Source organism: Phyllobates terribilis, unplaced genomic scaffold, assembly GCF_046119375.1.
Source record: "Phyllobates terribilis strain yellow unplaced genomic scaffold, ASM4611937v1 Scaffold_14__1_contigs__length_39327217, whole genome shotgun sequence".
NCBI classification, from domain to species: Eukaryota; Metazoa; Chordata; class Amphibia; order Anura; family Dendrobatidae; genus Phyllobates; species Phyllobates terribilis.
Window position 1 is genome coordinate 27,449,791 of NW_027362774.1, and position 25,531 is coordinate 27,475,321.

The following is a 25,531-nucleotide window of genomic DNA, read 5'->3' on the forward strand; positions in this document are numbered from 1 at the left end:
AAATGAAAACGCTACGGGTCTCGGAAAATGGCGACAAAAGCAAAATTTTTTTTTTTTTTTTTTTTTACAAATTTCTGAATTTTTTTTCACTACTTAAATAAAATCCTAATTTTGCAAATCAATAATGGTTGGAGAATTTTGGAAGATGAATTTAATTGAAGTTTATCTGTAAAGCCTAGAGAACGATAGGGAGAAAAAAAAAAGTTTACCGACTGCGGTAAAGTGTTTACGCATCACTTTGGATAACTCCACAGATCTTCATCGTAGACACCTCACAAGTCGCCGTAATGAAATAAATGTAAAGATTTGATAGAAAAAGAGAATCTTCTTATTAGCATCGGGATGCAGAAAAAAAAAAAGAAAAACATGAATGATATCCTTTTAAAAATTACCCAATTTTCCTAAATTGACAACGTAATCAAAAGCGTAATTTAGAATTTGCGAGCGTCTTCAACAGCTTTCTGCTGCCGCGGCCTAGAAATGTCTGGGTTGGGGTTTTGTTTTAGGTTTTTTTCGAGCCATCTGTAGGGCTTTATGATCTCACATTTCCCGTCTAAGTGTCTGCAGATGTGCTTTTTATCAAAGCAGGCCTACTATTAAATTATATCAGTTTATTGAGGAGGTTTTCAAGTCACAGAACAGATGGATCGGGCCGCCGCTCGTGTTTTAATTTCGCATTCAGATTACATTGGCGGAGGCTTTGACGCCGTAACGGTCGTAAAAATTCACGGTTCGACGTAGATTCATCAAAATATTTTCAAACCCTCCTCCCGGTGAATAAAGCGGCCTATTGAGGATATTTCGAAAGACATTGAGGATGATGGATGACCCATCCCTACGGCTGCCCCTAAGAAAAAGAAAATGTAATGCATGGGGAAAAAAATTGGCTTTATTCTGACGAAGAAATCTTCATAATTCGGATGGTATATTCCCCGAGACCCCCTGACAGCAGGCCCAGAATTATTTCTTTGCCCCTCTTGGCAGCTTCTGTTTTCTTCCTTGGTTCCAACCTCCCCGACAATCAATCCGTACGCAGAAAACATAATTGCCATCAGCCAAATAAAATCTTATTGCATTTTTGTGCAACCCATAAAAAAAGTGTCATGTGTAAGAAAACAATTAAAAACTGACGATCCTGGGATAAGGAAACAAAGTGACGTGATGGCACCGATACCTGGAAAATTAAGGCAAATTGACAACTTACCAACATTTTTTTTATGTTGCAGTAAATCAGAAGGGAAGCCAGTTCTATATTTTCACCATACCCATTTTTGAGCGGCACCGATCTGTAACCTGAAAAGTATATTAAAATTACAATCACGATTTTTTTTAAGCATGTTGTCCAAGACATTTCCCAAAGTAAATTTGCAAGAAACAAAAAAAAAAATTGGTATGTATCAATTTTTTTCTCTTTTATGCCTTTTTTTCCAATCGCTGTTTTCTTTTGAACTGGAAATAGTCACAGTCCCACCCACCTAAAGCTAAAACCCCCCTTTTTTTTTTTTCCTTATTGAGTCTATTCGGAGCTACTAGATGTAACCGTACGTATATAGGCGGCCCCAGTTGTATCATTTAAAGAGAATCTGGGATGTGTCACTTGCTCAGCAGTTTGTTGTAGTTTCAGTACAATCAGTGTTTTATCAGCAGGAGATTCTCCTAAAAGGACTAGGTGTCATGTGCAAGGAAGTCCAGCTAATGTGTAACCACGCCTACACCACTGATTGGCAGTTTGTACAGAAATCTGCCAATCAGGGGTGTGGGCGGGGTTATACACGGCTCTGCTACATCTATAGCAGAGAAAAACAGGGATTTTATCAAAACTGCATCAAGCAGCCCAGTAAGTGTCTCTACATCATGCTACTCTCAGATTACATAGCAAAAACTGCTGACAAATTCCGTTAAAGTAAAGGGAAATTAAAATTGTAATTATTTAACTATGTCAATAAAATTGTGCTCTCACTCCTATAAAGATTTATTTGGCAAAAAATGTAAAAACAACAGATTTAGCACTGTTATATGGTGTGTATATATACATATATATCCTATATACGTACCTGTTTTTAGTCCTATTAAAGGAAATGTACTTTGCGCCAAGAAGTTGGGGTCACTGAACATGTCTTCTTCATACACCACAAACCTCAGGAACGCCAGGTCCGGTTCATAGATCTCAAACAAGGCTTGCTGCTGAACGGCAGTCCATACTGGGTTTAAGCCATTGTCATCTAGAAATTAAATTTCAGAAATAATCTGAGTGTAAATGAAGCTCGGTGTAATTCCCTGCATGGCAAGGAATGGCTTTTACAGGAAAGTGGACACAGCTCTTCGCTAGTGCTACATCTCTTTATTTTCCAGGATTGATGATGGTAACAGACGCCTGCCGATCGTAACGCTAACGCTATGACGTCACTTTAATGGAAAATACCTTAAAATACTATTGTTCACCAATTGCATGTTGTTGCTTTAGAGTTTACACTGCATTTCATTGTGCAATCTTCATTCTTTCACTCGCTTTCAGACCCCCTAATGTGTAACTTGCAGCCTAGTTCAAGTTTAAGACGTTTCTCTTTTAGTGAGTGTCTTTCTCAGTAATACAGGCTGGATGGCATCTATGTGTGTATCAGCTCATATGCCAGCACAGCTTCTATCCTTCACTTGTGTCCTATCTATGGGTTTTCCTTCTTATTTGTAGGCTGTTTTCTCTGCCCTCACTGAGAATGTAGATCCCTCCCGTCCAATCTATAGAGATCTGTGTACAACTGTATATGGAGATCTGTGTACAACTCCCTTCACCTCCCTGCTGCTATCTCTAAAGATAGGAGAGAGCAGAGACTGCATTTAAATGTGCAATATGCATTATTTTATGAATTTTCAAACCCCCTGATATGTAGCCTGTAGCCCAATACAAGCTTCAGATTTTTCCTTTTAGGGAGTGTTTTTTCCCAGTAATATAGGCTGGATGGGATCTATGTGTCACGCAAGGTGTGGGAAAGACTTAGTGCAGCACAAAGGGAAGAGAGAAAGGGAGCCCAGACTCTAGGGAAAGGGGGGAAGTGGAGACCTCTTAGGTTGATCTAGCATCACCCTTTCTCCCCTAACATCCCTGTATTGGCTCTTAACCAATCGCCGAAGGCTAGGGAAGGGAGGAGATGAGCACTAGTCGATCTCCACTAAACACTATAGACAACAAGGAAGGAGAAACCAGGGGAAGTAGCTTAGCTTTAGACGACTCCAGACAAATGCGCAGACATCCTCAAGCTCCGGAGAGGACAAGGTACTAGCTAAAGCCTTCACAAGTAGTAATGAATATCGCCGGCACCTCCATCTAGAACACACCAGGTATTTATACACCCAGGCCAGGGAGTTAATTAGCCAGATGTTAGAACCTTGTTCTTAGTTCTTTCCTTTGCTGGTCACATGACCTTGTTGGCCTATTTAATCCTGCTCCGCCCTTCTGGCTTTGCTGGACTTCATTGTTTAACTACTTTCTAGCTAGCCTGTGCTCTGTATCTAACTCTGTTAGTTTGCTTGGTCTACGGACCTCTATGTTCTATATATTTTGTTTGTTCGTCTGTCTGCTACTATTTCTGTTAGGAGGTGTCCCATTTTCCTCCCAGTCCTTAGTACTTGTAGGGATTCCTTCCCCACATCTATAGGTCTCCGTACAGACTAGCTTAGGACTTTAGCAGGTCTGATCGCAGGATCAGGTCCCCTGTTACATCGTAGGGATTAAGCTGAGTTCTATCGTAGGGACAGATCTCCTCTCTTTCCTTAGCTCTGGTAGCAGAACATAACACCAGAGGGAGGTAGTCGCGTCCTAGAGAAGATGTCTGTAATTCCAAACGTAGAGATCTCCTGCAACCAGCTGCAGGGCGACTGTCTGTCACTTCTGACACACCCGTGACACTATGTGTGTATGTATTAGCTCATATGTCATTACAGCTTCTATCCTGCACTTTTGTCCTCCCCATGTGTTTTCTGTAGCCTCTTTTCTCTGCCCTCACGGAGACTGTAGATGCTTCCCCCCCCTCTCTACTCTGTAAAGATCTGTGTAGAACTCCCTTCCCCTCCCTGCTGCTATCTATAATACTGAGAGGAGAGAGCAAAGATAGCTTTCACACCCATCAGCAGAAGTGCTGATAGGATTTGTATCTTTTTTTGCAGATCACGAAGCTAGATAAAAACAGAACTTTAATTTTTTTAAAATAAGACTATATAGAAAGGTGTCTAAATTAGAATTTAGGAAGTATTGGAGGTGTACAGAGTTTAAGACAAGTCTCATACTCACTGACTACGCTGGTTCGGAACTTGTTGTTGTCGTATTCTCCTCCACATATCTCTACCTCTACGAACGGACAGGCAATACCACGGCCCGGCTTTGGCAGATGACGAGCTCCAATGACCTAAGAGTGAACCACTTCTGAGTTATCCTCACTTTTAGCTTCATTTTACATCCAAACTTTAATTCAGTCACCCATTATTCCCTAATTAATCTCCCCTTTACCTTAATGGTCAAAACCATTTGTCCACGCCTCTTGGAAAGACTTGGGTCATAGGCGTCTTGTCTCATACACTCTGGTTGTAAAATGTACCCACATCGGCCGTTGTGGGCGAACATGGAATTATTTATTTGCATGTACCGATCTGGAAATAGAGGAGAATGTAGGAAATTATATTTTGGAACTACAATCTCTGGGGGGAATAATGCTGGACACGGATATAAGATAGCTGCCGACAGGCTTGGACTGGCCGGCAGGAGAACAGGAGAATCCTCTGGTGGGCCACTACCCTCTTATATGAGCAGCGTTTGGCACAATATACTTGAATCACTACGTACAGACAAAAGCATCATCTTATTCATCTGACAATCGACCCAGTTCATTGTTATATAAATTGGTGACTGAGGATAATGTCACATTTGCATGCAGCTAAAAAGTGGGGCCCTGGAGTTGGTTGCTGGGCCCTTGGCTCCCGTCCGACACTGCTGGCTGCCAAGGAAAAGTTTGCTTGGACAAGAGCTTATTTCTCCAATGCCCCCTTGATGTGTGTACTGTACTCCTGGATCTGGCTTTTTCATTTTTGGTGTGTATTATTCAAGTGGGTGTGGCTTTCAAGTGTCTGGGCATGTCTTCTCGACCATGCCTACTTGGCTAAAACAATACATTTAAATACAGGGAAGAGGGGGCTATATCTCAGGAACGGAAAAGAGCAGGAACAAAAGAAGAACATCACCGGATTCAGGAGACCAGCGGCAATTACACCACACAAACAACCAGAATATCCACTTATTTATAAAAAAAAAAGAAGCGAAAAAGTCCTTACCTGGTGTCTGGTAGTTTAGAGCCACCATCTGGGCTCCGCATTGCCAGAGGTGCAGAGGGTCATAGTTGGAGGAGTCGACTCTCGGTCCTTTGGGGTACACCCGGGTTAAAGCTTTGCGGTTGTATCTCAGAAGCTCACTGCCTTTCTGCCTTGAGATGCTTTCTGCTTTATTCTCAACAAACGATCGGATTTCTCGAAAATCGGGTCTCTCTGTAAAAGTCAAGACATTGATAATAAAAGTCGGAATTTACAACCATACCAGCATGCAAAATGTATACCATATACTTGTCTTGTTTATAAAAATATGTACATCACAGCTGGGGCGACAACTGCTGACTATAGCGGATCGATTCGCGGGACTCCGGTCCAGGTCAGTGGTACCTGGCGGCTAGACGGGAGGCCCACAAATCTCTTGCCTTCTGTCGTCCCCTGCGCCGCTTTCGATTTGCCAGGGTTACATGACCTCATCTGTACATAATGCTGCAAAGATGACATTGCTCCAGCCCTGACAAATCCGACGCCGTGCAGGATTCGTGGGCCGGATTCCCGCGAATCGATCCGCTCATCTCTACTCCTGACACCTGGTTGTCATCAGTTGCCACTTTAATGTTCTCTACCCAGATCCTATGGAATAGGGAGGCGTTTGTCGGAAGGAGCCCATCCAGTCACCTCTTTGATATAGTTTGTACCTTTCTAATAATGAATCACAAACGCTAAAAATCTAGAACGTAATTGACGACGGTGCCTGGACAGTAACGCAGAAATATGCTAATATCTTCATTTCCATATTCATTTCTTGGAGTTTGAGGGGCACCTCAGACTAATGTCACCCGCACCTTCAGCTGTCGTTGATGGAAAATACATATTTGCAACCTTCACCATGTGCTCAGGTGAACTTTCATAATTGCCAGCCCCCAGATTACTCATTACCAGACAGTTAAAATAATTGCATAATTAAATGAGTTATTTTAATTGGACCTGCTTCAGGCGGGAGAATGGAATATATTTATGTCGAGAAAGAAACAAGTTATTACGCTTGGGAAACTGTCACCGAGTCATAAATTAGGCGATGCCGTCTCCTGTAGAAAGTTCTGAACTACGCGCTATTAAACTCATTACCCGAGTCTCTCCTCGGTGCTGCGCTCCTCAATAAATTTGTTGCCAACAATGCCGTTCTCCTGGTTTTTAATCTAAATTTCCCAAACTGTCCATTTATGAACGTTCCAGTGATGAGCAACCAAAACAACCGAAAATATGACCCTATGTACAGTAAGTTGTATAGTGATCAGGGACTGTAGGAGAGTCAAAAACAATTGTATCTGAAAAACAGCATCAGGGGACGGGTTGTGTCTGATGGTACAGCTCAGATCTAATCACGTTACGCTCATTTTCAAGAAATTTCAGCCAATTAAAAATAGCCTCTAAAAACCAATGCAATGGCTAATAAAATGCAAAGTACATCTTCAACTGGAAAAATCAGTTCAAAATACCTGCCACTAATAGCAGATACCGAGAAAGGGTTACAGGAACTGGGGGTGGGGGCTTTGTTACTCTACAGGAAGTGGGGGTAGGGGCTTTGTTACTCTACAGGAAGTGGGGTGGGGGCTTTGTTACTCTACAGGAAGTGGGGGTAGGGGCTTTGTTACTCTACAGGAAGTGGGGTGGGGGCTTTGTTACTCTACAGGAAGTGGGGGTAGGGGCTTTGTTACTCTACAGGAAGTGGGGTGGGGGCTTTGTTACTCTACAGGAAGTGGGGTGGGGGCTTTGTTACTCTACAGGAAGTGGGGGTAGGGGCTTTGTTACTCTACAGGAAGTGGGGGTAGGGGCTTTGTTACTCTACAGGAAGTGGGGTGGGGGCTTTGTTACTCTACAGGAAGTGGGGGTGGGGCTTTGTTACTCTACAGGAAGTGGGGTTGGGGCTTTGTTACTCTACAGGAAGTGGGGGTAGGGGCTTTGTTACTCTACAGGAAGTGGGGTGGGGGCTTTGTTACTCTACAGGAAGTAGGGGTGGGGCTTTGTTACTCTACAGGAAGTGGGGTTGGGGCTTTGTTACTATACAGGAAGTGGGATAGGGGCTTTGTTACTTTACAGGAAGTGGGGTTGGGGCTTTGTTAGTCTACAGGAAGTGGGGTTGGGTATTTGTCTTTCTACAGGAAGTGGGGGCGGGTCTCTATCTCTACAGAAAGTGAGGGCAGTTATTTTGTCTTTCTAGAGGAAATTGTTGCGGCTTTGTCTCTCTATAAAAGGTAAGGATGGATCTTTGCACTCTTCAGGGTGTGAGGCTGGGTCCTTGTCACTCTATACTACAGGAAGTGTGGGCAACTCTAACACTCTACAGATAGTGGGACAGGTCTTTATAACTAGCAGGAAGTGGGGACAGGTCTTAGTCTCTCCCTACAGGAAGTAGGGGTGGGTCTTTGTCTCTCTACCAGAAGTGAGAGTGGATCTTTGTCTCTACAGGAAGTGAGGGTGGATCTTTGTCTCTACAGGAAGTGAGGGTGCATCTTTGTCTCTACAGGAAGTGAGGGTGCATCTTTGTCTCTACAGGAAGTGAGGGTGCATCTTTGTCTCTACAGGAAGTGAGGGTGGATCTTTGTCTCTACAGGAAGTGAGGGTGGATCTTTGTCTCTACAGGAAGTGAGGGTGGATCTTTGTCTTTACAGGAAGTGAGGGTGGATCTTTGTCTCTACAGGAAGTGAGGGTGGATCTTTGTCTGTCTTCAAGAACTGAGGGTCGCTCTTTGTCTGTATAGTAAATGGGGTGGATCTTTGTATCTCTATTCCTGTTGTCCTTTATGTCAAAGTGATACAGGAAGAGAGAGGCGGGGTTTTCAGGGCAGGCAGACCTTTGGACAGTTGTAGGAGCAGTGCATGCTGGGCAGTAAAGGAAGGAAGTTCCGGTTCCTGTAGTGCAAGCACAATGCTAATGTAAGGAAACCACGTACACAAAACGAGTCGATGGCAAGTTTCGGTTAATGAGAATAGGGACAGTTCCTGGACATGTCAAACTAGTATATGCATCAAAAGTAGTTCCATCCTGTTGAGGGGGACCACATCTTATTTTGGATGAAATGCCAAGCACACTTTAAAACGTGGCTGTTCTGCAGTACCCATCACATCCTATGGGCAAATGTGGCACTGTTGATAATAAAAATAGACCCACCAGTCAGTCTTTTCACATCCTGAACTGTGTTCTTGTGGTTTCTTTAGAAGACGCTGAGTGTATCATCTCTAATTAAGAAGCTTTTGGGTCGTATCATCATGGTTATTACTGTGATACTTAACCACCAGTCATTCCGGTTATATTGATTTAGATGCTTGAAAACGCTGGAGCGGCGCTGCAGGGAAAGCCTGACCCGTCCAGCTACTTCTCTACCGCACTTCTAGTTCATATAGGCCTGAAAATACCTTACAATACCTTCTAAAACTCTGCCGGAGAGTTTAAGAAGAAGTAATGGATTGCAGCTGCATTTCTTCTATACAAAAATAACTACGGCTTTGCTATTTTTCAAAGGGAATCTTTCAGCAATTTTATACTACCGAACACAACAGCCGGCCAGGCTCCTTTACAGAAAGCTAATGTTAGAGGATTTACGGCTGTGTTTTTTTTTTGCTAGTTTTTTAATGTACAGTGAGGAGCCAGGCTAATAAAAAGAAAAGAAGTTGTATTCACCCCGGGAACTGCTCCATGCTCCAGCGTTGCTGCTCCAGACCAGAAGCAATGACATCTTCACCACCAGTCTCCTGACGCTGGAGCCAGTCAGGTGTTTAGTGGTCTTCATCACTTGCAGTACGGTGGAGACCGTCAGAGATGCAGCGCTGGAACAGATTCTCGGGTCAATAACAGTTCTTTTCTTTTTTTTCAGTATGGCACCCCACTGTACATTTTTTTTTTAAAGCTGGAAAACCCATTTAATCTTCTCAAGCTCTGTAGTGCTTAAAGGAAAATGTGGGTTGAAAAAAATAGGAACCGGATAATAGTCCTGATGGGGGGGGGGGGATAGAGTCCATTGGACGGTTCCTTCTGGCCTCTCCTGGTCTAAATCAGCTTGACTGACAGGTCTTTGTATTAGTAAGCTGGAAAGAGAGAAGCCGCACAGTGGACTCTTCACCACGTACCCGGACTCTTCTTCAAGCTGTGTTTCTCTGAAAAGGAGATAAGGTTACTGGAAGTGGAGGTGGGTCTTTGTCACGCTACTTGAAGTGGATGCAGGTCCTTGTCACTCTACAGGAGTGGGGGCAGGTCCTTGTCATTCTACAGGAAGTGCGGGCAGGTCCTTGTCACTCTACAGGAAGTGGGGGCAGGTCCTTGTCACTCTACAGGAAGTGGGGGCAGGTCCTTGTCACTCTACAGGAAGTGGGGGCAGGTCCTTGTCACTCTACAGGAAGTGGGGGCAGGTCCTTGTCACTCTACAGGAGTGGGGGCAGGTCCTTGTCACTCTACAGGAAGTGCGGGCAGGTCCTTGTCACTCTACAGGAGAGGGGGCAGGTCCTTGTCACTCTACATGAAGTGGGGGCGGGTCCTTGTCACTCTACATGAAGTGGGGGCGGGTCCTTGTCACTCTACATGAAGTGGGGGCAGGTCCTTGTCACTCTACAGGAAGTGGGGGCAGGTCCTTGTCACTCTACAGGAAGTGGGGGCAGGTCCTTGTCACTCTACAGGAGTGGGGGCAGGTCCTTGTCACTCTACAGGAAGTGGGGGCAGGTCCTTGTCACTCTACATGAAGTGGGGGCAGGTCCTTGTCACTCTGCAGGAAGTGGGGGCAGGTCCTTGTCACTCTACAGGAAGTGGGGGCAGGTCCTTGTCACTCTACAGGAAGTGGGGGCAGGTCCTTGTCACTCTACAGGAGTGGGGGCAGGTCCTTGTCATTACAGGAAGTAGGGGCAGGTCTTTGTCACTCTACAGGAAGTGGGGGCAGGTCTTTGTCACTCTACAGGAAGTGGGGGCAGGTCTTTGTCACTCTACAGGAGTGGGGGCAGGTCCTTGTCACGACAGGAAGTGGGGGCAGGTCTTTGTCACTCTACATGAAGTGGGGGCAGGTCCTTGTCACTTTACAGGAAGTGGTGGTGGGTTTGTCTCTACAGAAGATAGAGGTGGGTCTTTGTCTTACATCTGGGTGTAAGGGCGGGTCCTTGTCATTCTGCACACAGGAAGTGTGGGCAGGTCTATCTCTCTTCAGATAGTTGGGGCAGGTCTTTGTCACTAGCAGGAAGTGTGGGCAGGTCTTAGACCCACCCTACTTCCTGTAGAGAGACTAAGACCTGCCCACACTTCCTGCTAGTGACAAAGACCTGCCCTCACTATCTGAAGAGAGATAGACCTGCCCACACTTCCTGTGTGCAGAATGACAAGGACCCGCCCTTACACCCAGATGTAAGACAAAGACCCACCTCTATCTTCAGTAGAGACAAACCCACCACCACTTCCTGTAGAGTGACAAGGACCTGCCCCAACTCCTGTAGAGGGAAAAAGACCTGCCCCCACTTCCTGTAGTGACAAGGACCTTCCCCCACTCCTGTAGAGTGACAAGGACCTACCCCCACTTCCTGTAGAGTGACAAGGACCTACCCCCACTTCCTGTAGAGTGACAAGGACCTACCCCCACTTCCTGTAGAGTGACAAGGACCTGCCCCCACTCCTGTAGAGAGACAAGGACCTGCCCCCACTTCATGTAGAGTTACAAGGACACGCCCCCACTTCATGTAGAGTTACAAGGATCCGCCCCCACTTCATGTAGAGTGACAATGACCTGCCCCCACTTCATGTAGAGTGACAAGGACCTGCCCCCTCTCCTGTAGAGTGACAAGGACCCGCCCTTACACCCAGATGTAAGACAAAGACCCACCTCTATCTTCTGTAGAGACAAACCCATCACAACTTCCTGTAGAGTGACAAGGACCTGCCCCCACTTCCTGTAGAGTGACAAAGACTTGCCCCCACTTCCTGTAGAGTGACAAGGACCCACCCCCCACTTCCTGTAGAGGGACTATCTCTACAGGAAGTGGGGGGAAGGTCTTAGTTTCTCTACAGGAAGTTGAGACGGGTCTTATAGCCACCCCCACTTCCTGTACAAGGACTAAGACCCGCCTCAACTTCCTGTAGAGAGACTAAGACCTGTCCCCCACTTCCTGTAGAAAGACATAGAGCCACCCCCATTTCCTGTAGAGAGACTATGTCTTAGTCGGGTCTTAGTCTCTCTACAGGAAGTGGGGGATAGGTCTTGGTCTCTCTACAGGAAGTTGAGGCGGGTCTTAGTCCTTGTACAGGAAGTGGGGGTGGCTATAAGACCCGTCTCAACTTCCTATAGAGAAACTAAGACCTTCCCCCCACTTCCTGTAGAGATAGTCCCTCTACAGGAAGTGGGGGCAAGTCTTTGTCACTCTACAGGAAGTGGGGGCAGGTCCTTGTCACTCTACAGGAAGTGGGGGCAGGTCCTTGTCACTCTACAGGAAGTGGGGGCAGGTCCTTGTCACTCTACAGGAAGTGGGGGCAGGTCCTTGTCACTCTACAGGAAGTGGGGGCAGGTCCTTGTCACTCTACAGGAAGTGGGGGCAGGTCCTTGTCACTCTACAGGAAGTGGGGGCAGGTCCTTGTCACTCTATAGGAAGTGGGGGCAGGTCCTTGTCACTCTACAGGAAGTGGGGGATAGGTCTTAGTCACTCTACAGGAAGTGGGGGATAGGTCTTAGTCACTCTACAGGAAGTGGGGGATAGGTCTTAGTCTCTCTACAGGAAGTGGGGGACAGGTCTTAGTCTCTCTACAGGAAGTGGGGGACAGGTCTTAGTCTCTCTACAGGAAGTGGGGGACAGGTCTTAGTCTCTCTACAGGAAGTGGGGGACAGGTCTTTGTCACTCTACAGGAAGTGGGGGACAGGTCTTTGTCACTCTACAGGAAGTGGGGGACAGGTCTTTGTCACTCTACAGGAAGTGGGGGACAGGTCTTTGTCACTCTACAGGAAGTGGGGGACAGGTCTTTGTCACTCTACAGGAAGTGGGGGACAGGTCTTTGTCACTCTACAGGAAGTCGGGGACAGGTCTTTGTCACTCTACAGGAAGTCGGGGACAGGTCTTTGTCACTCTACAGGAAGTCGGGGACAGGTCTTAGTCTCTCTACAGGAAGTGGTGGTAGACCATTTTTCAAACTGTGTTTTCTCTGAAACAGTATAGTGTAGGCTGCCTGTATGGAGTGAGCTGAACAACGGGCAGCATAAAATTTCTGACAGCTTCCTTTTTAAGTAGCACAAGTTACAAAGTTTCTTTAAAAGTTATATGCTGTGTATAGGAAAAAAGTAAAAAAAAAAAAAAAAAAAAAATCAAAAGGAGATAAATGTGTTGATGTAACTTAATAGTATGATGACTAGGTTGGCTGATAATGGGCTCATGACTTTTTTACTGCACAGGGATCCAAGCCTAGTTACTACCTACGATTATTATTTAATAATTCCATTGGCCCTGTGAAGACCAGAGCTGGAGACTCAAACAAGGTCCAGCGCTACAGAAGAGCAGCTTCACAACACAACACCTAGACTATCAACATTACCTAGATTGTCCTTGGCCTCGCTCGTCGGTTTGCAGTAAATCACCATTTCAGACAACTCTCTTGCAATAACCTGATTCTTCTCGCAAGTCCTGATGAAAAAGTCCTGTAGATGGGAACATGTGAGACAATGAGGTTAGCGTGACGAATGAGAAGCCAAATGGCACACTACCATGGAATTTATCACTGCCTCTTTAATTCATTCTTTTGAAGGCTAGTAATGAACTATCAGAACGATAATAGAAGCCGTATTATTAATGGTTTTGTTTCTATTTTTATGAATGGATCCAGGGACTTAAGTCTGGTGATGCCCCTAGGACTGTAAGACGAAGATGGAGAAACCCAACCCGGTGTATGAAACAATACATGATAAAGTGAAGGCAACGTCAGGCTGTCCAGGATTACTACATTTCTCAGGATAGGTCATCAACACCAGATTGTTGAGAGTCCAACACCCTCAACATTCATCTGGCAGCTGCTAGAGGTGGAATCAGCTGATCATAGTTGTTCCAAGTGTTGGACCTTCATCGAACTGGTGTTGATGACCTATCCAGAGGATTTCTCATGGATACCATATGCATAAGTCGACATTGGACTGCCAGTCTCTGCATCCTGGCCTCCATTGATTTTGTATTGATGTGTCTACCATTACATCCTCTTGATCGGTCATCGATGGAGCCCAAAATATTGAATCTAGCAGGAGGCCAACATATCTGATATCGCCGCATCCAGGACTGTCCGAACTAATAAAATAGTATGATATTTATCCTATACGGTGATCACCAAAAAGAATTTAAAAAAATCAAAATGGGAGAATTTTGATAAGTTCTCCTCCCCATACAATGGAATAACTAGAAAAAGTCCCCCAAAAGGGCACGAATAAAGACAATTCCACCGCACAAAAAAAGGAGGAAAAATAAAAAAAAATGGCTGAATTTCTTTCTTATATAATACAAAGATAACCAGCTTTCGAAATAACCTTCATGAAAGTTTTTTTATCACTTTCCTGCTGCAGAGTCTTCGGCGGGGTTTACAATAGCTGATGTTGGCTGGTAAATGAGCGCCGATCGGCAACATGTTTAAACAGGCCGACCGCACTTCCCATGTGAACAGAACGATCAGTAATATTCATTCTGTGCGCACAGGCTGTCATTAGTCTCGGCAGCACAAGTCCTGCTTACATAGGAAAATGTGCTGCCAAGAACAATAATTTTTAAGCAAGCTTCGCCCAACAATCGAAAGTTTTGCTCTCTTGTTGGCTGATTAGCAGCCTATTTACATTTGCCAATTACCAGGAAACAAGATTCCTAGGAAAAAATCATTCATGATTTTCAGAGTAAATGTACCCTTAGGCCTTTATTCAACTGAATAATCTGCAAAACTGTTACAAATCCGTCAGGGCTATGCTCCTGATCCTCGTGGCTCTCTGTTTCTTCGTCTTTCGATTAGTGTTAAAGATAGAACAACTTTGTTATATGACATCCATATTCTGTAAACCTATGTTAGACATAGCAGCAGGGAGGGGGTGGGAATTGTACAACAGATCTCCAGAACATGGAGAGGGTAGAAAGCATGTACAGTCTCAAAGAGGGCAGAGAAAACAGTCTATAGATAAGGAGCAAAGCACATGAAGAGGAAATGAGTGCTGGATAGAAGCTGTGCTGATTTATGAAAATAGAATGAGTATAAAATTGAAGACTAAAGAAGGCAGAGGTACCCTGAATTCAGACAGACATCACCATCCAGCCTATATTACTGGGAAAGACACTCCCACAACGGAAAAATATGAGACTTGAATCAGGCTGCAAACTATATATATACACTGCTTAAAAAATAAAGGTAACACTCAAATAACACATCCTAGATCTGAATGAATGAAATCTTCTCATTGAATACTTTGTTCTGTACAAAGTTGAATGTGCTGACAACAAAATCACACAAAAATCATCAATGGAAATCACATTTATTAACCAATGGAGGCCTGGATTTGGAGTCACCCCCAAAATTAAAGTGGAAAAACACACTACAGGCTCATCCAACTTTGATGTAATGTCCTTAAAACAAGTGAAAATGAGGCTGAGTATAATGTGTGTGGCCTCCACGTGCCTGTATGACCTCCCTACAATGCCTGGGCATGCTGCTGATGAGGCTCAGTATTGTGTGTGGCCTCCATGTGCCAGTATGACCTCCCTACAACGCCTGGGCATGCTCCTGATGAGGCTCAGTATTGTGTGTGGCCTCCATGTGCCAGTATGACCTCCCTACAACGCCTGGGCATGCTCCTGATGAGGCTCAGTATTGTGTGTGGCCTCCATGTGCCAGTATGACCTCCCTACAACGCCTGGGCATGCTCCTGATGAGGTTACGGATGGTCTCCTGTGGGATCTCCTCCCAAACCTGGACTAAAGCATCCGCCAACTCCTGGACAGTCTGTGGTGCAACGTGACGTTGGTGGATGGAGCGAGACATGATGTCCCAGATGTGCTCAATCGGATTCAGGTCTGGGGAATGGGCGGGCCAGTCCATAGCTTCAATGCCTTCATCTTGCAGGAACTGCTGACACACTCCAGCCACATGAGGTCTGGCATTGTCCTGCATTAGGAGGAACCCAGGGCCAACCGCACCAGCATATGGTCTCACAAGGGGTCTGAGGATCTCATCTCGGTACCTAATGGCAGTCAGGCTACCTCTGGCGAGCACATGGAGGGCTGTGCTGCCCTCCAAAGAAATGCCACCCCACACCATTACTGACCCACTGCCACACCGGTCATGCTGAAGGATGTTGCAGGCAGCAGATCGCTCTCCACGGCGTCTCCAGACTCTGTCACGTCTGTCACATGTGCTCAGTGTGAACCTGCTTTCATCTGTGAAGAGCACAGGGCGCCAGTGGCGACTTTGCCAATCCTGGTGTTGTCAGCACATTCAACTTTGTACAGAACAAAGTATTCAATGAGAATATTTCATTCATTCAGATCTAGCATGTGTTATTTCAGTGTTTCCTTTATTCTTTTGAGCAGTTTGTGTATATATACAGTACAGACCAAAAGTTTGGACACACCTTCTCATTTAAAGATTTTTCTGTATTTTCATGACTATGAAAATTGTCCATTCACACTGAAGGCATCAAAACTATGAATTACCACATGTGGAATTATATACTTAACAAAAAAGTGTGAAACAACTGAAAATATGTCTTATATTCTAGGTTCTTCAAAGTAGCCACCTTTTGCTTTGATGACTGCTTTGCACACTCTTGGCATTCTCTTGATGAGCTTCAAGAGGTAGTCACCGGAAATGGTCTTCCAACAATCTTGAAGGAGTTCCCAGAGATGCTTAGCACTTGTTGGCCCTTTTGCCTTCACTCTGCGGTCCAGCTCACCCCAAACCATCTCGATTGGGTTCAGGTCTGGTGACTGTGGAGGCCAGGACATCTGGCGTAGCACCCCATCACTCTCCTTCTTGGTCAAATAGCCCTTATACAGCCTGGAGGTGTGTTTGGGGTCATTGTCCTGTTGAAAAATAAATGATGGTCCAACTAAACGCAAACCGGATGGAATAGCATGCCGCTGCAAGATGCTGTGGTAGCCATGCTGGTTCAGTATGCCTTCAATTTTGAATAAATCCCCAACAGTGTCACCAGCAAAGCCCCCCCACACCATCACACCTCCTCCTCCATGCTTCACGGTGGGAACCAGGCATGTAGAGTCCATCCGTTCACCTTTTCTGCGTCGCACAAAGACACGGTGGTTGGAACCAAAGATCTCAAATTTGGACTCATCAGACCAAAGCACAGATTTCCACTGGTCTAATGTCCATTCCTTGTGTTCTTTAGCCCAAACAAGTCTCTTCTGCTTGTTGCCTGTCCTTAGCAGTGGTTTCCTAGCAGCTATTTTACCATGAAGGCCTGCTGCACAAAGTCTCCTCTTAACAGTTGTTGTAGAGATGTGTCTGCTGCTAGAACTCTGTGTGGCATTGACCTGGTCTCTAATCTGAGCTGCTGTTAACCTGCGATTTCTGAGGCTGGTGACTCGGATAAACTTATCCTCAGAAGCAGAGGTGACTCTTGGTCTTCCTTTCCTGGGGCGGTCCTCATGTGAGCCAGTTTCTTTGTAGCGCTTGATGATTTTTGCAACTGCACTTGGGGACACTTTCAAAGTTTGCCCAATTTTTCGGACTGACTGACCTTCATTTCTTAAAGTAATGATGGCCACTCGTTTTTCTTTACTTAGCTGCTTTTTTCTTGCCATAATACAAATTCTAACAGTCTATTCAGTAGGACAATCAGCTGTGTATCCACCAGACTTCTGCACAACACAACTGATGGTCCCAACCCCATTTATAAGGCAAGAAATCCCACTTATTAAACCTGACAGGGCACACCTGTGAAGTGAAAACCATTTCCGGTGACTACCTCTTGAAGCTCATCAAGAGAATGCCAAGAGTGTGCAAAGCAGTCATCAAAGCAAAAGGTGGCTACTTTGAAGAACCTAGAATAGAAGACATATTTTCAGTTGTTTCACACTTTTTTGTTAAGTATATAATTCCACATGTGTTAATTCATAGTTTTGATGCCTTCAGTGTGAAGGTACAATTTTCATAGTCATGAAAATATAGAAAAATCTTTAAATGAGAAGGTGTGTCCAAACTTTTGGTCTGTACTGTGTATGTGTGTGTGTATATATATATATATATATATATAATATAAATATAAATATATTTATATTATAATGAAGACAGAGGTACCCTGGAAACAAGCAGACATCAACATCCAGCCTATATTACTAGGAGAGACACTCCTACATAAGAAAAATCTGAGACTTGAATTAGGCTGCAAACTATATATTTGGGGGAAGGGGGTCTGAAAGTGAATTAAGGAATGAAGATTGCAGCCTGAAAGTTAATGCAATTTAATTAACTAAAGGTGACCACAAATCAAATAAATCATATATTCCATGTCATGGGGTTCGTGCAGAACCGTGCAGCCATCAATAAAAGGCCGCTCCGTTTGCAATCAATGGAGCAATTGTTAGGAAGCGACTTGCTCAGTGTCCAGACCCCAGACGCGCGCTAGATCTGCGATGACCGCTGGGTGTAAACAGAGCCTCAAAAAAAGATACATTAACCAACAAATTGATAAATTAAACTTTAAATGAAGAGACATTTTTTTGTAGCCGTGTGAGGCAGGGACATAAATATGTATGGGGGTTGTTAAAGTCAATGGGAAAAGCAATTTAAAATGTATAATAAGCCAATTGCGATTAAACATATTCATGTCGCTGGCAATCAAGACAAGTGGCTGATGTCAGAGTCACTTAACTCCAGATGTTTGCATTAGGAGCTGATTGAAACCTAATTTTGCTTATTATAATAATAAAAAAAAAAATAATCTCCTAGCCCTTAACCCTTTTACCCGGAAAGGTCCAGCAGTGAATTGTGCTGTAAATGAAACTGCTAATTTGCTCTGCAGATATGGCTTGTGCTGATTAGACGCCGGCTGGGGAAGGATGCGCGGAGAGGATCACATCAATGCTCCACGTGAAGATGATGTGAAAAGTGGGGTAGACTGCATGTTAGCGAGGCCCGTCCAGTGACATGGGGGTCAAAAAAGGCCCAATAATGAGGGGCGTACAATGGTCGAATTATTACTAATATGTGGTAGACCTATAAGTACTGGTATAAAATTCCAGAGAGACGCCCAATGCAAATATCCTAAAGTTGGCCATACTCATCAGAGGTATACCGACTGTACCCCAACTATATCTAACAATCTCCATCCTAAATCTCACATTGATGATTACCACATAGCCTCCACTGGCGGTGAATAGGGTTGCTATCACACCCTCTCTTACCTCTGCTCCTATTTCGTGTATTATTGTATGGATATTGTTGTACCATTCAAACAGCTCCTCCAATTTCTCAGTTGCAAAATCTACTGAGGGATCCTTCTGATCTTTGGGTTCCAATGAAAAGACAAACTTTTTGTTGTGTTTCCCTTGTGCCAGTTTCTCTGTAAAAAAAGTACATTTTAAAATAATGATTAACTTAGTGAAATTTCAATGTCATCATCCATATCGAACTTGGAACCGCTTTGTTGTTTGTTATTTTTAATCTACATGGGTAAGATGTACACTGCTCAAAAAAATAAAGGGAACACTTAAACAACACAATGTAACTCCAAGTAAATCAAACATCTGTGAAATCAAACTGTCCACTTAGGAAGCAACACTGATTGACAATCAATTTCACATGCTGTTGTGCAAATGGAATAGACAATAGATGGAAATTATTGGCAATTATCAAGACACCCTCAATAAAGGAGTGGTTCTGCAGGTGGGGACCACAGATCACATCTCAGTACCAATGCTTTCTGGCTGATGTTTTGGTCACTTTTGAATGTTGGTTGTGCTTTCACACTCGTGGTAGCATGAGACGGACTCTACAACCCACAGAAGTTGCTCAGGTAGTGCAGCTCATCCAGGATGGCACATCAATGCGAGCTGTGGCAAGAAGGTTTGCTGTGTCTGTCAGCGTAGTGTCCAGAGGCTGGAGGCGCTACTAGGAGACAGGCCAGTACACCAGGAGACATGGAGGGGGCCGTAGGAGGACAACAACCCAGCAGCAGGACCGCTACCTCTGTCTTTGTTCAAGGAGGAACAGGAGGAGTACTGCCAGAGTCCTGCAAAACGACCTCCAGCAGGCCCCAAATGTGCATGTGTCAGCACAAACAGTTAGAAACCGACTCCATGAGGGTGGTATGAGGGTCCGACATACACAGATAAGATAAGATATACTTTATTTATCCCGGAGGAAATTGCGGTATCACAGCAGCAGAACACAGATCTCGAACATGACACATAGGATAACATAACATTTGGAATGCTTTAGACATTGCTTTTCAGACATTTGTTAAACACCCCCATAGCTGTTGGAACAAATGATTTCTTGTATTTTTCCTTTTTACACCTTAGTTGTATTAGGCGATTGCTGAATGTGCTCTTCTGTTTCGCAAACAGTTCATAAAGCGGGTGTGTGTTGTTGCCCATTATAGCTCTGCACTTCTTCTTAATCCTATCCTCTACCACCTCTTCAAAAGTCCCAAGCTGTAGGCCCACCGTCGCGCTAGCCTTCTTTATAAGTTTGTTGAGCTTGTTGGCGTCAGCAACACGCACACTGTTACCCCAGCAAATTATTGCCGCAAAGGTGGCACTAGCCACAATGGATTGGTAGAACACCTCAAGCATTTTGCCACACACATTAAAAGACCTTAACTTCCTTAGGAAGTACAATCTACTCATCCCCTTCTTGTAGACCTTCTCCATGTGGCACTTCCAGTCTAGCTTGCTATCCAGGTAAACCCCCAAATATTTGAAACTGTCCACCATCTCCACATCCTGACCGTCAATGGTAACAGGTAGGCATACCTTCTTGCACCTTCCATAGCTCATCACCAACTCCCTGGTTTTCTTAACATTTAGTTCTAGATGGTTAGCCTGGCACCATACTACAAAGTCCGCAACCACCCTTCTATATTCCTCTTCATCCTGGTCCTTCCCAATACTGCCAACTATCACAGAGTCATCCGCGTACTTCTGGAGGTGACAACGGTCTGATTTATGGGGGTTGTGCTCACAGCCCAACACCGTGCAGGACGCTTGGCAATTGCCACAGAACACCAGGATTGGCAAAGTCGCCACTGGTGCCCTGTGCTCTTCAGAGACGAAAGCAGGTTCACACTGAGCACATGTGACAGACGTGACAGAGTCTGGAGACGCCGTGGAGAGCGATCTGCTGCCTGCAACATCCTTCAGCATGACCGGTTTGGCAGTGGGTCAGTAATGGTGTGGGGTGACATTTCTTTGGATGGCCGCACAGCCCTCCATGTGCTCACCAGAGGTAGCCTGACTGCCATTAGGCACCGAGATGAGATCCTCAGACCCCTTGTGAGACCATATGCTGGTGCGGTTGGCCCTGGGTTCCTCCTAATGCAGGACAATGCCAGACCTCATGTGGCTGGAGTGTGTCAGCAGTTCCTGCAAGATGAAGGCATTGAAGCTATGGACTGGCCCGCCCGTTCCCCAGACCTGAATCCGATTGAGCACATCTGGGACATCATGTCTCGCTCCATCCACCAACGTCACGTTGCACCACAGACTGTCCAGGAGTTGGCGGATGCTTTAGTCCAGGTCTGGGAGGAGATCCCACAGGAGACCATCCGCAACCTCATCAGGAGCATGCCCAGGCGTTGTAGGGAGGTCATACAGGCACGTGGAGGCCACACACAATACTCAGCCTCATCAGGAGCATGCCCAGGCGTTGTAGGGAGGTCATACAGGCACGTGGAGGCCACACACAATACTGAGCCTCATCAGGAGCATGCCCAGGCATTGTAGGGAGGTCATACAGGCACGTGGAGGCCACACACAATACTCAGCCTCATCAGGAGCATGCCCAGGCGTTGTAGGGAGGTCATACAGGCACGTGGAGGCCACACACAATACTCAGCCTCATCAGTAGCATGCCCAGGCGTTGTAGGGAGGTCATACAGGCATGTGGAGGCCACACACAATACTCAGCCTCATCAGTAGCATGCCCAGGCGTTGTAGGGAGGTCATACAGGCACGTGGAGGCCACACACAATACTCAGCCTCATCAGTAGCATGCCCAGGCGTTGTAGGGAGGTCATACAGGCACGTGGAGGCCACACACAATACTGAGCCTCATCAGGAGCATGCCCAGGCGTTGTAGGGAGGTCATACAGGCACGTGGAGGCCACACACAATACTCAGCCTCATCAGGAGCATGCCCAGGCGTTGTAGGGAGGTCATACAGGCACGTGGAGGCCACACACAATACTCAGCCTCATCAGGAGCATGCCCAGGCGTTGTAGGGAGGTCATACAGGCACGTGGAGGCCACACACAATACTCAGCCTCATCAGTAGCATGCCCAGGCGTTGTAGGGAGGTCATACAGGCATGTGGAGGCCACACACAATACTCAGCCTCATCAGTAGCATGCCCAGGCGTTGTAGGGAGGTCATACAGGCACGTGGAGGACGCACACAATACTCAGCCTCATCAGGAGCATGCCCAGGCGTTGTAGGGAGGTCATACAGGCATGTGGAGGCCACACACAATACTCAGCCTCATCAGTAGCATGCCCAGGCGTTGTAGGGAGGTCATACAGGCACGTGGAGGCCACACACAATACTCAGCCTCATCAGTAGCATGCCCAGGCGTTGTAGGGAGGTCATACAGGCACGTGGAGGCCACACACAATACTGAGCCTCATCAGGAGCATGCCCAGGCGTTGTAGGGAGGTCATACAGGCACATGGAGGCCACACACAATACTCAGCCTCATCAGGAGCATGCCCAGGCGTTGTAGGGAGGTCATACAGGCACGTGGAGGCCACACACAATACTCAGCCTCATCAGGAGCATGCCCAGGCGTTGTAGGGAGGTCATACAGGCACGTGGAGGCCACACACAATACTCAGCCTCATCAGTAGCATGCCCAGGCGTTGTAGGGAGGTCATACAGGCATGTGGAGGCCACACACAATACTCAGCCTCATCAGTAGCATGCCCAGGCGTTGTAGGGAGGTCATACAGGCACGTGGAGGCCGCACACAATACTCAGCCTCATCAGGAGCATGCCCAGGCGTTGTAGGGAGGTCATACAGGCATGTGGAGGCCACACACAATACTCAGCCTCATCAGGAGCATGCCCAGGCGTTGTAGGGAGGTCATACAGGCACGTGGAGGCCACACACAATACTCAGCCTCATCAGGAGCATGCCCAGGCGTTGTAGGGAGGTCATACAGGCACGTGGAGGCCACACACAATACTCAGCCTCATCAGTAGCATGCCCAGGCGTTGTAGGGAGGTCATACAGGCATGTGGAGGCCACACACAATACTCAGCCTCATCAGTAGCATGCCCAGGCGTTGTAGGGAGGTCATACAGGCACGTGGAGGCCGCACACAATACTCAGCCTCATCAGGAGCATGCCCAGGCGTTGTAGGGAGGTCATACAGGCATGTGGAGGCCACACACAATACTCAGCCTCATCAGGAGCATGCCCAGGCGTTGTAGGGAGGTCATACTGGCACATGGAGGCCACACACAATACTCAGCCTCATCAGGAGCGTGCCCAGGCGTTGTAGGGAGGTCATACAGGCACGTGGAGGCCACACACAATACTCAGCCTCATCAGGAGCATGCCCAGGCGTTGTAGGGGGGTCATACAGGCACGTGGAGGCCACACACAATACTCAGCCTCATCAGGAGCATGCCCAGGCGTTGTAGGGAGGTCATACAGGCACGTGGAGGCCACACACAATACTGAGCCTCATTTTGACTTGTTTTAAGGACATTACATCAAAGTTGGATCAGCCTGTAGTGTGTTTTTCCATTTTAATTTTTGGGGTGACTCCAAATCCAGGCCTCCATTGGTTAATAAATGTGATTTCCATTGATGATTTTTGTGTGATTTTGTTGTCAGCAAATTCAACTTTGTACAGAACTAAGTATTCAATGAGAATATTTCATTCATTCAGATCTAGGAGGTGTTATTTGAGTGTTCCCTTTATTTTTTTGAGCAGTGTATATATTAATATACTGTATACTTAAGTAATTCTTCATTCCCCATCCAATTTGTAAAGTCCTGAGTGGTGGACCCTGAAATTATCTCACCGGTGTGGGACCGCTCACTAAGAAATAATCTGTTCAAGCTAGACAATCCCCATTGATTATATTCACTTTCTTATTACTAGGAACAAATGTTCGTGTTTACTTCACACACTTAGAAGTAACTACTTACTGATTTCATATGTGCCAAGCTCTAGGATACCCTTACACATAGCGCCCAAGGGATTGTCTTCAATAAGCTGTGAAACAGGAGTTAATGACAGTTAATTAGTATTAAAAAAATATCATCCACATTTTTCAGTATTGATACCTCCAATGTACAAGAATATAACTACTATAATACTGCCCCCCATGTACAAGAATATAACTACTATAATACTGCCCCTATGTACAAGAATATAACTACTATAATACTGCTCCTATGTACAAGAATATAACTACTATAACACTGCCCCCTATGTGCAAGAATATAACTACTATAATACTGCTCCTATGTACAAGAATATAACTACTATAATACTGCCCCTATGCACAAGAATATAACTACTATAACACTGCCCCCTATGTGCAAGAATATAACTACTATAATACTGCCCCCATGTACAAGAATATAACTACTATAATACTGCCCCTATGTACAAGAATATAACTACTATAATACTGCCCCTATGCACAAGAATATAACTACTATAATACTGCCCCCATGTACAAGAATATATCTACTATAATACTGCGCCCTATGTACAAGAATATAACTACTATAATACTGCCCCTATGTACAAGAATATAACTACTATAATACTGCCCCCATGTACAAGAATATAACTACTATAATACTGCCCCCATGTACAAGAATATAACTACTATAACACTGCCCCCTATGTGCAAGAATATAACTACTATAATACTGCTCCTATGTACAAGAATATAACTACTATAATACTGCCCCTATGCACAAGAATATAACTACTATAACACTGCCCCCTATGTGCAAGAATATAACTACTATAATACTGCCCCCTATGTGCAAGAATATAACTACTATAATACTGCCCCCATGTACAAGAATATAACTACTATAATACTGCCACCATGTACAAGAATATAACTACTATAATACTGCCCCCATGTACAAGAATATAACTACTATAATACTGCCCCCATGTACAAGAATATAACTACTATAATACTGCCCCCTATGTGCAAGAATATAACTACTATAATACTGCCCCCATGTACAAGAATATAACTACTATAATACTGCCACCATGTACAAGAATATAACTACTATAATACTGCCCCCATGTACAAGAATATAACTACTATAATACTGCCCCCATGTACAAGAATATAACTACTATAATAATGCCCCATGTACAAGAATATAACTACTATAATACTGCCCCCTATGTACAAGAATATAACTACTATAATACTGCCCCCATGTACAAGAATATAACTACTATAATACTGCCCCCTATGTACAAGAATATAACTACTATAATACTGCTCCTATGTACAAGAATATAACTACTATAATACTGCCCCCTATGTGCAAGAATATAACTACTATAATACTGCCCCCATGTACAAGAATATAACTACTATAATACTGCCCCTACGTACAAGAATATAACTACTATAATACTGCTCCTATGTACAAGAATATAACTACTATAATACTGCTCCTATGTACAAGAATATAACTACTATAATACTGCCCCCTATGTACAAGACTATAACTACTATAATACTGCCCCTATGTACAAGAATATAACTACTATAATACTGCCCCCTATGTACAAGAATATAACTACTATAATACTGCTCCAATGTACAAGAATATAACTACTATAATACTGCCCCTATGTACAAGAATATAACTACAATAACACTGCTCCAATGTACAGGAATATAACTACTATAATACTGCCCCCTATGTACAAGAATATAACTACTATAATTCTGCCCCTATGTACAAGAATATAACTACTATAACACTGCTCCGATGTACAGGAATATAACTA

General features: G+C 45.0%; 1 protein-coding gene across 2 annotated transcripts in view; it reads right to left on the reverse strand.

The window, feature by feature from the left end:
- The window catches only part of PLCG2 (phospholipase C gamma 2), a 214,117-nt gene that overhangs the window by 17,710 nt on the left and 170,876 nt on the right, over window positions 1-25,531 (reverse strand). For both annotated transcript variants that reach the window (XM_073659786.1, XM_073659785.1), the window contains exons 24-31: window positions 23,677-23,743; window positions 18,705-18,862; window positions 12,859-12,961; window positions 5,320-5,529; window positions 4,502-4,641; window positions 4,286-4,400; window positions 2,055-2,222; window positions 1,205-1,293 (exon numbers count right to left, since the gene is read on the reverse strand). In XM_073659786.1, the coding sequence (XP_073515887.1) occupies window positions 1,205-1,293; window positions 2,055-2,222; window positions 4,286-4,400; window positions 4,502-4,641; window positions 5,320-5,529; window positions 12,859-12,961; window positions 18,705-18,862; window positions 23,677-23,743 (1,050 nt within the window). The remainder of the gene's footprint in view (window positions 1-1,204; window positions 1,294-2,054; window positions 2,223-4,285; window positions 4,401-4,501; window positions 4,642-5,319; window positions 5,530-12,858; window positions 12,962-18,704; window positions 18,863-23,676; window positions 23,744-25,531) is intronic.